Source organism: Emydura macquarii, unplaced genomic scaffold (assembly GCF_026122565.2).
Source record: "Emydura macquarii macquarii isolate MOO-44397 ecotype Brisbane River unplaced genomic scaffold, CSIRO-AGI_Emac_v2 contig_212, whole genome shotgun sequence".
Lineage (NCBI taxonomy): Eukaryota > Metazoa > Chordata > Testudines > Chelidae > Emydura > Emydura macquarii.
The window spans coordinates 6764707-6776845 of NW_027130349.1; the positions used below are offsets into that span (position 1 = coordinate 6764707).

Consider the following 12139-nt stretch of genomic DNA (forward strand, 5'->3'; position numbering starts at 1 on the left):
TAGGGGCCTCAGGTGTCTCCAGAGAAGCATTCCACCTTTCGATCAGTTCAGGGATCTATGCAGGTAGGTGACAGACAGCGGATGGACTTGGTGAGGGGAGGAAGACTGGAAGTGGCTGGGGAGGTAGGATGCATTCCTCCCCCATCATATGGTGGAAAAAGGCAGTACTATTTTCTGAGATAACCACCTCCTGTGGTTATCACTCTCCTTTAAGTAGGATTATGAAACAACCTTGGTGAGGGGAGTCTCTGGCAATATAGCAGAGCCACTGGGAAAATTCAATGAGAGCTTAAAAAGCTCAGTACTTTGTATAGATGTTTAGCTACTTACAAAGTTGGGCTCCAAAAGAAGGTCCATACAAGCAGAGTGAATCTTCAGTATGAGTAGATATCAACCCTGAGGGCTGTCCCAAGAGTAGTACATCACTAAAATTCCACGTAAGACTTTTTTGAGTGTTTGAATGGGACTTTGATGGTGCATAGGTCTTGTGCTGGACCTCTGCACAGGACTGAATTTCATTCTAAGACAAGTGAAAGTCCACTGAAAAGAAGTGAAGCAGTTTAGTATTGCCATACCTTGTTGTTATGTGCAGATTTTCACTATTACAGTTTATTCTCACTTTATGTATGTTCTGAAATTCTTAGAATGGAAATGCAGTTCAGTAAAAACCCAGACAGCCCTCTTCTTTCTCTGCCCATCTTTCGTCTTTCCGTATCTTTGCAGGGATGGTTGATGACATGCAGAACCCCAATGAAAGTGCTCAGCTTCCCCATAGGATCAGGTCCTAGAGAATGGATCATTATTTAGGATCTAGTTTAAGCCTGATAGCTGTTAGTGCACATTAAAGATAATTATTAAACTTCTCATTATTCCACCCCATCTACTGGACCTCCATCACTGTTGGCCTAGATGTCTTCTTATAGTACTTGAAATTTCAGTCTCTGGCCTTTTGTTTGTACAAAACTTATTGAAACCTTTTACAAATACACATAACAAATACATTTCTTTATACGTGATGTATATGAACAGTAGGAAAAGAAAGGGAAAAAATCAGCAGGTGCCCAGATGGCTGCACTGATATCTAAGCCCCTGTAGCTAAGAGTAATCTTGTTAAAGATACTGAGGTTGAGACAGAGGAAAGCAGTAACACTGGAGAAAGGCACTGAAGCAACTAAGGATGCCTTATCAGACCTGTGCCTAGATTCTTTGTATTCTCAGCTCCATAGGAAATGGATGGGGCACTAATGGATTGTTAGTGTCCTGCTGGGTAGCTTGTATTAAAGGTCAGAATGTCTGATCTTATGGGTGAAAAACAGAGTTGTAAGCCTTTATGCATGAAACACCCTTGGATTAGCTTGAGTTGCTGCTGAATGCGATTTTTCCAGAGGCTCCAAGTACTGCAGTCTTCCACGTTTCTGTGGAAAACATAGCAAAGGGGAGGCTTGCTGAGAAAGCATGGCTGGGTCTCCATACATGCATACAATTTCTTCCTAGCTTGTAGACTGATAATGTCTTGCTTCTGATGTTTTAATAAATTCTGTACCTTTAGATCTAAGAGAGGGTTGAAAAAATGAATAGATTTACCCCTCAAGCACCAGCTGACATATGTAGGCAAATATGACGTATGCACGCTTGAATGCAAATCTATGACAACACCACCACGTTAAAGCCATCAACCTAAGATTGTTAGTTAGTACTTTCATATTGTGTCAGGCTTGGAGGGATCTATAATTCCTCTACAATATATATGGAAACTTAAAAATATACTTTGAAAAAATATTGAAAAAACAAAGGGTACATTCACATTAATTAAATGACTAATTTAAGATAATAGGAGGAAGGTGAAGGAAATTCTGCCATCAAAATCTTAGCTTACCTGTTTGCGTGCAGATGTTGCTTTATATATGATACCTAAGATCAAGTATTGTGAATCTTAAATCCCTTTCAAATTACAGTTAGCTTGCAATTTACTTTCTTCTGCAGGCCAAAATCAAACCTTTATTGTTGTTGCAAACTACACTGGTAATGTAATATGTATACATTATTTGCATGTACACAAATGGACTGCAAGATGGAGCATTGTGTTGTAAAGATTTTCATTGGTATGAATATGGGATAACTGGATTTCTCTGGTGAGGCAAAGAGTTGTGTAGCTCCCTTTAAATGAATGTCCATAAACCTTTTTACCATAGCATGCTGATGTTTATTCTGGATATATCATATAGATTACAGGGAGAAAAATGTTCTGGGGAATAACTTTTTTTCATTTGGACTATTTCTTGTATCCCTCGCTCTGTATTGGTAGATTATTTTAATTACCTGGAGCACCACTGCAGAGTCAGAGGGGGAAAAGCAAATGAATACATATAAATAAAAAATAACTAAAATATCTTTAAAATCTAATATAGTGGATTCTTGTCATTTTGGAACAGAGGAAATCTTCTTTTCCCAACCATATAGAACTCCTTGTTCAATCTCTGAAGGATGAGAGATACAAGGCTTAAAACCCTGACATTCTTGTGTCTAGAAAAGCTGTCATTAGCCCAAGCCTGGATTTTGCCATCCTACTCTAGGGGCCAGGGTAATTTTGAAGAAAAATTCCACATTTGAGGTGGGAGGGGATAATGAGGAAACATTTCCCTGGCAGGTTGATTTAATAATATGACATCTGTTCCAAGCTGCTGAGGGATCTGGAGGGCAAAAATAAATTAAAGGGAGTTTATGCATAAGTATAATCGCTGCAAATCAAACCCTGAAGCTCTCACTCAGCTTTTATTTTTAACTCCTCTGTTCTCATTGAGTTTTACCTGAATAGGTATCGAGCAAAGACTGAATGAGAGCTTCAGGATTTGGCCCCAGATATATTTTTCTTTAATAGGTTATGAAGACAACAAAATCCCCACACGGTGGCACTCTTTACTTAAATTGAGTGGCCTTTACCAGAGAGTCTTAAACGTATTCCGGTATTTCTCTAAATCCAACAGTTTGGAATTCATTGGAGAAGCAAGATTAGAAGTTTTAATAGGTTCACCCAAACATTATTATGACAAACCCGGTCATCAGAATCAGCAGCTGCTATTCTTTCCCCTTAGGGAAAAAATTATTTTTGTAGTATTTGGCCATTTAAATGTTAGCTTTTTAGTTGTTTGCCAAATGCCAAAGGAATATTTCAATATTTAACATAGTGGTTATAAACATAATTGTATTTACACATGTTATATTATATATTGAGACTTTCCATAATCGCATAGCTCATAATTTCTAAGGGAATAATCCATTCAAGTTATATTTCCTTCGCCCCCGGAAAAATACTGAAATCTTTAATGATCGTAATAGGAATGTAATTGTATGTTTTTGAGAAATCGATTTGAGCTCAAATAGCTCATTTAAACATGTTACACCAAAACCATTGAAATAGGAAACAGGAGGACTAAATTATTGTTGCTTCCTGAATTCTCTGCTGATGATCCAAATAATTAAAATGCACAGTAATGGCTCCTGCAGTCTGTATTTCTTTGGATAATTCTCGGAAATGAATCTGAATTTCTGCCACTGAGCGAGAGCAAGAAGATCATCGAAGTATCAAGAGGTTTGGAAGCCAGATGGTGGTCTTCCCACATCGTTTTCATGCTTCCACGTCATTTTCAGTAAAATAATATCAGTGGCTTGAAACTCCCAAAGGAGGGATTCCCTGAAGAGTCCCTCAGCAAATGAACTTTTAATGGAAATCCTCTCCCCTTTCCAGTCTGTGTGTGCAAGGAGCACAAATCCCAGACGTGGTTTTACACAAGACACGAAGAAAAAGGGGGACACAGGGAAAATGAGACATAAAAAGTAACATTTGCTGCGATCCTTTCTTGTCAGTTACAAGTGAATCAGGGCTTGCGAATTTCGGATCATTTCAGTCCTTTAATGGGAATGGCCGAAATTATTATGTATCATCAAATAAAGCCTAAGGACAATATAGACCCTGTGGCATGTGTTCCCAAATAATAAAGGAGGTTTTCTATTCCTACCCTCAGAAAAATATACGGATACGCTCAGAACTGGCTATAGCTTGCTGCAACTATTTTGTTGCTACAGTGATTGAGAGACATTGTCTAGGCTGAATTATGACATTGCTAATTTTCCTCTCCCCATATGGGAGCTCCGAATAAAAAACAAATGGTGAAAATGTTATTCCAAGTCAGTCCTTTGGTGGCCATGTTCCCAGTTCAGCACGGCAGAGTTTGGACAGCTCCACACAGGGAGACTTCAGCTAATCAATCCACCCACCAGCCAGCAACTGTCAATTACAAACGCTAATTAGAAAATTACTGAGAAGCCTCCAAGACTTCAAACAACCTCTAAATCAACAACAACATTAACGCATTTCTTTATTTAATTGCCCCACTGAAGGGAACATATGTACCGCTTTCGAACCCTTGCATTTGTCAAACGAATTTATATAGAAGTTATCACGTCAGATCTAATCTTGCCAGACAAATCTGCTCTCTGGTTAGGCTGCTGGGGCCACCATTGAGGCTGGAGGATGGGGTCCGTAAAACCCTAAAATTTCCTCAGCAGCCCTGTCATCCCTCCCCACAACTTGAATCAGGTGGAACTCGACACGCATCAAATCTTTTAGACCTCAGTGTAAAAAAAAAAAAAAGTTTTTTTAAAAAAAGTGTGAGTTTAAGTGTTTCTGAGAAGCTTATGACTCTCGATCAGATCATCCGGGAGGACGGTTCAGAATTGTTTTGTTCCTTGAGGAATTGGGGTGGTGACGTCTTTTCTGATACCCGATTATTACGTGACTGAGAGAGAGAGGAAAAAAAAAAAACCCACTCTCATTTGATTCATGAATAAAAATCCGAACGCCAGAACAGTGCAACAAAGAACACTGCCGTCCTCAAAGGTAACATGCAGACCGATGTTTACAAAGAGGGCTCTCGATAAAGCAGGGTCTTTGCAAAGATTTTGCGGCTAATTGCACAAAAACGAGCTGCGGAAGGCTGGTCAACTTTGGAGTCACCGAGCAAGAAGAAGAAGAAGAAAGCAGCAGCTGAAGCGAGAAGCGTCTCAGTGAAGGAAAAGATCTGGGGAAGAGAACATCTCACTGACAGGAGCGACAGCGCTGCCTGCTTCTGCCTCCCGGCTCCCCTCCTCCCTAGCTCCCCCTTTCCCGTCCTTGTGGTCCTTTCTCTCTCTCCCTCTGTGGAATCTGCCTCTTTCCCTTCCTCCCTCTTTCTTGCCGTCCCTTCCCCGACAGACTCCACTCCAGATCTGTGCAGCTGCCTACAAACTTTTGTTTTGAGCGGATCCCCTTAAACCAACAGACCCAGTAGCTGCGGCTCTTCTGCCTTCGGCTCCTTTGCGCATCAGAGAGGCGATGTCACAAGAGTTTTAACTATTTCGGCTGAAACTTGGGAGACAGTTTTGGGGTTTTTTTTGTTTTGTTTTGTTTTGTTTGAAAAAAAAATCTACCCTTTAATTGTGCAGCCAAACGCTCTGACTGCCGGGTGTTGAGAGTTGAATGGTAAGGAACATTTAGTTGGATGGCCGGTATCTCAGCCGCTTTAATTGCAGAGATCGGGGTTCGTTAGCACACACACTGGTGTGTGTGTGTGTGTGTGTGTGTGTGCGCGCGCGTCTGTGTGCTGGGAAGTGGGGGGTCGTGTCTGGTGGTTGGTAATTGAAGCTAAACGGATCCACACCAATCGCACCCACGTTGTGTTGTTGTTGTTGTTGTTAAATCGGGCACACGTAAGCCTTGATTTCTACCGGGGTAGTTTGTGCTGGTGGGCAAAGCTAGAGGGGAAAGAGAGAGTGAGGGGAGCTTTCTGACCACTGGCTTTTCTTTCCTCATGCACAGCGTGGCAATGTGTAGCAAAGCGGTCCTAGCATTACTGGTCTATGGGATAATAATGCACTGCAGCGTCTACTGCTCACCTGCGGCTGGACTTCAATACCCCGCGCTAAGGTAGGTGTCTTCTTTATCCCTCCCTCTTCCCAGTCACGGCAAGACTCGCATCGCTTGCTTTCCCTTTTGGGTTCCCCGTCCGTTATGCTACTGCATCTTGGTAAGAAACAGCACGCAGGTAGCCAGGAAGCATTGGCAGTTAGCTGTTTCCTGGACGCGTTGTGTGTCTGATAGCTTTTATTCTCCCTCTCTTGCTAACGGACTAGAGAGCTTCTAAGGAATGGAAAGCATCTAGACCCCCCCCCCCCCCCAAAAAAAAAAAAAAAAACTATAGAGCAAAACCCCACCGCCTCTTATTTACAGACTCCCTCTACCTTCTTGGGGAGCGGGGAAAAGAGACTGGGGACTGAGGCTGCTCGATTAAAAGTCCAAATTAAGTTCACGTGGTAGAGAAAATATGATAGATTCTTATGTTCTCCAGGAGATCGAGGGTTTAATGGACTTTAACCCTTTTCTTCCATCAGGGTTTGATTAGGCTATATTATTTCCTACACACGTATGCCTTAGTCTTAATCCCCTGTCTCCTAAATAATAAGGGATTCCTCTGACTTTGATCTTGGGGAAATTATTCGATTTCTGTTATCTGGGGTCCTGAATGAAGCATAGTTCTCAGTAGGAGCAGCATAAGGAGAAAGCTGAGGGGCATTTTAGTGCATCCATTTTTCTATATACACTATAGCGCATAAACGCATGATTTATATATTTCCGGCCATCGCTGAGCCTAATTTGGGGATAACCTGCTAAAATTGGGCTGACAGGTATTCACTGGAGAGACAGGTACCCAGATGAAAGCGTTTTGAATTTTACTGCAGTTAGTGAAAGATTGTAACGTCCCATTTATGGCAGAAGAGGCTTACCAGGTATTAAAGAATATATGTAGATAGAGATAACTATAACACCCATATAATATCCCTCTATATGATTTCTCAAATATATCTCTAGATATGTTCTAGAACTAAGTTCTTGTGTTATAGCAGGATAGAATCTGTCCCAAACTGTGTTATTGGTTAAAGTAGTTTAAGTACTATTTTCCAACTTTTTTTGTAATGCACTGGACATGAGCGGGAGGTACTGAAGTACTTAGGGTTGGGCAGAGCACGATCGGTCTGACTCTTACTGAGATTTAGGTTCAGGATTCCATAGGACTCCCTTGCGCTCACTTGATTCGGAGCAGGATTGTTCACACAGCGGAGCCGAGCCGCCAGGATTTCGGAACTAGAGTCACCTGCTGAGCCGAGAGTAGGAGCAGCGTCCAGTCCAAACCTATAAAACAAAGGACGATTGCCCAGCACTTAACAGGAGAGAGTGAAGCTTTATATAGAGGCAATTAATCTGGCTCTAGCCTGCTGTCAATCTGGAGTCCTTTAACGGGCGGCGCTTCTTGTAACAGAAGAACGGGGCAGCTTTCCGAGCCACCCATCTTTGCTCTATTTATTCCCCCCAGTCCTACTGGGGTCACTCTTGTTGTTCAGCACTAATGTGCGTGGAAACATCTTCGCTGCAAAACTGGCTCTGGAAGGAAAGCGTGTGAACGTTCAGGGCCCTGCCCTCGGGTGCGGAGCAGCTCACACGCTCCGGAATGGCCTTACGCGAACCAAAGCTTCCCTCTGGGCTTTGGAATTCAGGCCAGGCTAGTGAACGGCAGCCTCGCCGCAGGGTCCGGCCCCCGCTTGCCTGCCCAGGTATAAATGGTGGTGGGGTGAGGGGCCATTAATTTTGGCGGGGGGCAGGGGGGATCTGGCTCGGTTCATTCGAGCGCCTGAATTAGCAGGAGTGAAACACTTTAGACGCATCTATTATTAATATCCCTGCCAGAGCTCCGGGACCAAAATAGCTGCCTGAAACATTCAGTGACCTACATCCTGCCGCAGAGGGAGAGAGGGAGAGGGGGAAACAAAACTCAAGCGATCTTAAAGGGCAGAGACACCATTCAACGAAAACCATAAACAAACACAAGCCCCACCCCAACCCGACTGGCGGTGGGAAAGGAGGAGCAGTCATTTGCTAGCGGCAGAGCTTCTGATTCCTCCAGGGGGGATGGGGGTGGGAGGAGGGGGACTAGAAAAGCTGGTGCCTTTCCATGGGAAGTGCTGTTCTCCTCGTCTTGCCTAACTCTTGTAGATGTCCCTTCTCCTCCCTCCCCTCCGCGCCCGTGTATGTAGCTTGGAAAGCGATCAGAATCCGTGCTGGGAGAGTTGGGTAGCGATCAGCTGCTCACTTGGCAGCCCCCGGACTTGTTTCTGGCCCCAGCATAGCAGCAGGTTGGTTTGCTTGTGTATTTCTCTCGCGCCTGGTCCTACACTGAAGGGGGGGCGGGGAGAGGAAAGGGATAGAGGGGTAGGTGGACATCGTGTCTCTGGGCTCCCTTGTATCGGGGCCTTCAGTCCAGCCTGGGAAGTGATCCTATTAAAATCCAATAGGTCCCCGGCAAAGGAAAAGCCCCGAGCAACACTGACCCAATGCTCACACCTCGGTAGGGTTCGTCAGCAGGAGTCACGGCAGGCGCCTGAAGGCTTGCCCTCTGCTTTCCTTGTTAGGCTGGAAGATGAAGTGTATGACGAGGACGGAAACACGCTGCAGGACTTCGCCTTTGACAACGACCCCCTTGGCATAGCGAACCCTTCATCGATGACAGGCGACATGTACACCCTGTATTACCCACCGGAGAAGAGGTGGGTGACTGGGGGGAGGGGGGAGTCCCCTGGTGGGAGAATGACTCGAGCTGGAGCAAAGCGATCCCGGGTCAATAGCATTACAAACGGCAGCAACAAACCTCTCTCTTCCTGCCCGGCCGCCCGAATGAAGGCAGGCGGAGAGGAAAAGCAGCCTTACCTCCAACCGTGCGGGGCAGGGGTGGGGAAGCCGGCCGGCCGGCCGCCGGCTGCAGAAGGGCTGGTTGTGGCACTCGGTGACACTGACCAGACAACGCCAGGCGAGCGCTGCGCGCAGGAAATGAGGCTGGGAGGGCCAGTGAGCTGGGAGGGCCGGGCCCTGCTGTCCCTGGGGGGCCATAAGGCGGAGGCCGCCCTCTGCACTCAGGGAACATATAAAGCCACCAGCCAGCCAGGGGCCTCCTTCCGCCAGCCCGCCTTGGTGTGAGGGGCTGTTCTGAGATCCTGTCCTCAGGCTTGGACACTGATCTGTCTTCTTGTCTCTGATCTTTGTTTCCCCACTTAGGCACGCCGATGGGATATTTAACAAAGCCTACAGGAAAGTCCTGGGTCAGCTGTCCGCCAGGAAATACCTGCATTCTTTGATGGCAAAACGGGTGGGGTAAGATTTGTTTAGTTTATTTCGCTTCGGGGTAGACAGAAATCACCTTCGTGTACCGTCCGTCGCTGTATGTATGTTACGCTGCGCTGTGTTGTTGGTGTTGCTTGCCCATAGGTTGCCCGAGGCACACCCAGCTGAGGTGTCAACATCCACTATGGTTTTTGCTCGATCTCATTCTCTGACCCCAAGTGAAAGGGACAGTGAGAAACCCAGAGGACTAGTAGATGAAAAAAATCGGGTTATTTTAAAGAAAGTTCAGTAGCCCACAGATTCAGTAGCCCACAGATTCAGGCGGTAGCCTGTGGGAGAAATCGCAAGGAGAGATCAGTGGTGGAAGTGTAGACCTAGGTATTTTAATAGAGCTATCCATTGCAAAGACTAGAATCCACAACAGCTCAGTGCCCCGATGCTTAAACAAAACTCGTTTAAAATCAGACACCCCGGCACGAGGCGAGCCCTGTGTAATGAAGATTATTTCGGCAGAAGGTAACATGTTAATAAAGCTCCTGGGGAAATAGATTACATTTTCATAATGAATAATTCATGCGATGAATATATTGTCTCCCGACTGTCGACTTATATTATGATCAGATTTCAACTTCACGGCTTTGTTCAGTTAGATTCTTTGTTTCTCTCTGCCTTCCCCAGGCCCTGATGTCTACATGTTGCTTTAGTTGCTTCACCCCCTTTCTGCCCCCGCCCCCATCGAATAGCTTCGGAAAAATAAACAAACCAACCCCTAAATGACAAACAGTCATAATAATCTCGAAAGGTTAAAGGAGCCCGGGGGCTATTAGAGCCTCAATGCAAATCAGAAAAGGCCTCCACGGTGTAGGCAGGACAGGGTAGTGGATCCAGATGTTGAAACTGTCCTTTGCTTTTCGCAGCGGTGCCAGCGGCCTGGAGGACGATTCGGAACCGCTATCCAAACGGCACTCGGATGGCATCTTCACAGACAGCTACAGCCGCTACCGGAAACAAATGGCTGTCAAGAAATACTTGGCAGCAGTCCTGGGGAAAAGGTATAAACAAAGAATTAAAAACAAAGGACGCCGAGTAGCGTATTTGTAGCGATGAGTAACCCACCACTCCTGTGTATACAAAGCCCTAAAAAAAGAAAAACCAGAGTCATTTCCAAACTGACTGAACAATCACCGCTCCTGTGTTATCTAAACATGTATTTATGTATGAAGTAAAGCCATTAAATGAATATTTTGATAATAATATTGTTTTTCTTTTTGTATAAAAGCACTAGAGAAACGCACAGATCTACTTTGTGGACCAATCATTAAGTTATATATAATATATAAATATATATATATAAATACTAATAATAGAGAACAATTCTTCATATAAAGCGTGCACAAGAACAAAAATTCGCCTGAGCTGTTTATGTTTTTATATAAAATAAATAGAAAAAAAGACAATCATTGTTTTGAATATTGCTCCTATTTTTGTAACTGAAATTAAAAGGATAGTATTTTTATCCACGACAGGGTTGAAGACATTAATATTCACCATTTGCTACTGTACATAGATACTGATGCCCTGCTACAAGGGGATTATGGTGATAATGATTTGGAAGAATTGTTGAAGCAGGTTCTTCCCCCGGTGAGTCTAAAGACAGGCTCCTTTACCACTAGCTTATGTTAAGGGGCACTGTCCCCCCCTGCTAAAGATTTCAATTTTTCTGCTTTCTTTGATTCCACTTTTATATGTATTTGTGTCTCCTCAAACACTGAGCTTAGAAGATAATTCCCCTGTGGTGAAACAACAGCTCTGTCAAAATTGTGCATCTCTGATTATTGGAGGGGAAAAAATAATAGCCCCATTCATTATTTTTCTAATTGATTGGGCATAGCCACAGAACAAAGCAAACCGGAAATTAAATCTATTGGAAAAAGTTTGAAATTTAGATACGGGAAGCGATAGAGCCCAGATCAGAGAGGAGGCGCCCCTAAGGAATGTGTGGTATTAGGCTGCCAGAAGGTCTGGGTAACATGAGACAATTAATTCCACTTTAGATCCACTACCTAACTGACCGTGGGCAGCTCGGTTTTGGAACTTGATACAAAGTATAATGTGTTACTCTCCAGTGCTGTCCATGCCTCTCATCATGTGAAATGACCAGGATTCTCTCCTTTGAATTTTTCAATCGGAGTTGCTCCTTTCCTTTGTTGCTTTCTTGTAGACCCTTCCTCCTCCCAACCTGTCTTGCACTATTTAAGCACGGTTACCCATCTGAGTCACTTTCTTTTCCTTTTCCTTCGATTTAAGGTTGTGAACGCCTCTCTCACTTACTCTTTTGTTCTGTTTGATGCAAGCTCTTATTGTAAAAGTTTAGGAACCCCTGTTGTAGCTACCACTAAATAATTATGCACTACTACTAAAGTTTTGTTCTTGTTTATTGAGTTTAGAGGTAAAATGTATTTTTCTACATTATGGCTTATTGCTTAGTAAAAATTATTTCAGAAACAAACTTTTGTCATAATAGAATGTGTAGTGTTCACATGCGGTTGAGTTTCTGATAATCGATAAATCATTTAAACCTCATCTTTATATGTACGGATTAATATTTTACTTTCTGGGGAAAAGACAAATCAAACCAGCCCGCGGGAACTTCCCATGCCTTCTGCTTTAAAGGTGACTAAAGAGGACATGTCCGTATGTTTCCTTTCAGAGCACTTAACATGTTGTAGGGGAATCTTTTGAAGGAAAATAACAAACCCTAAATTACAGTCTTCGGTTGCTTAAAAAAAAAAAGCCACTTGTAAAATTTAAAAGACTTTTCATTTTCCTTTACCAGTCTGATCAGTGTAAAGTAATAAATCAAAGAAAACAGAATTGAGTTTGCAATCCCAGGCGGGATAGCGTGTGCCGTGGGAGCTTATTTCAAACAGTGGT

The 12139-nt window shown here is 43.7% G+C and overlaps 1 protein-coding gene across 4 annotated transcripts in view; it reads left to right on the plus strand.

The window, feature by feature from the left end:
• The window catches only part of ADCYAP1 (adenylate cyclase activating polypeptide 1), a 32522-nt gene extending 20808 nt beyond the window's left edge, over positions 1-11714 (plus strand). Inside the window, exons 1-5 of one of the 4 annotated variants that reach the window (XM_067547025.1) lie at positions 5065-5518; positions 5855-5962; positions 8500-8634; positions 9140-9235; positions 10123-11714. In XM_067547025.1, coding sequence (XP_067403126.1) covers positions 5862-5962; positions 8500-8634; positions 9140-9235; positions 10123-10306 — 516 coding nt within the window. In that variant the 5' untranslated portion in view covers positions 5065-5518; positions 5855-5861 and the 3' untranslated portion in view covers positions 10307-11714. Of the gene's footprint in view, positions 1-5064; positions 5519-5728; positions 5746-5854; positions 5963-8068; positions 8224-8499; positions 8635-9139; positions 9236-10122 lie in introns of those variants that run through there. The other 3 variants (XM_067547033.1, XM_067547018.1, XM_067547014.1) reach the window with 3 other exon arrangements.
• Positions 11715-12139: the final 425 nt, after the last annotated feature.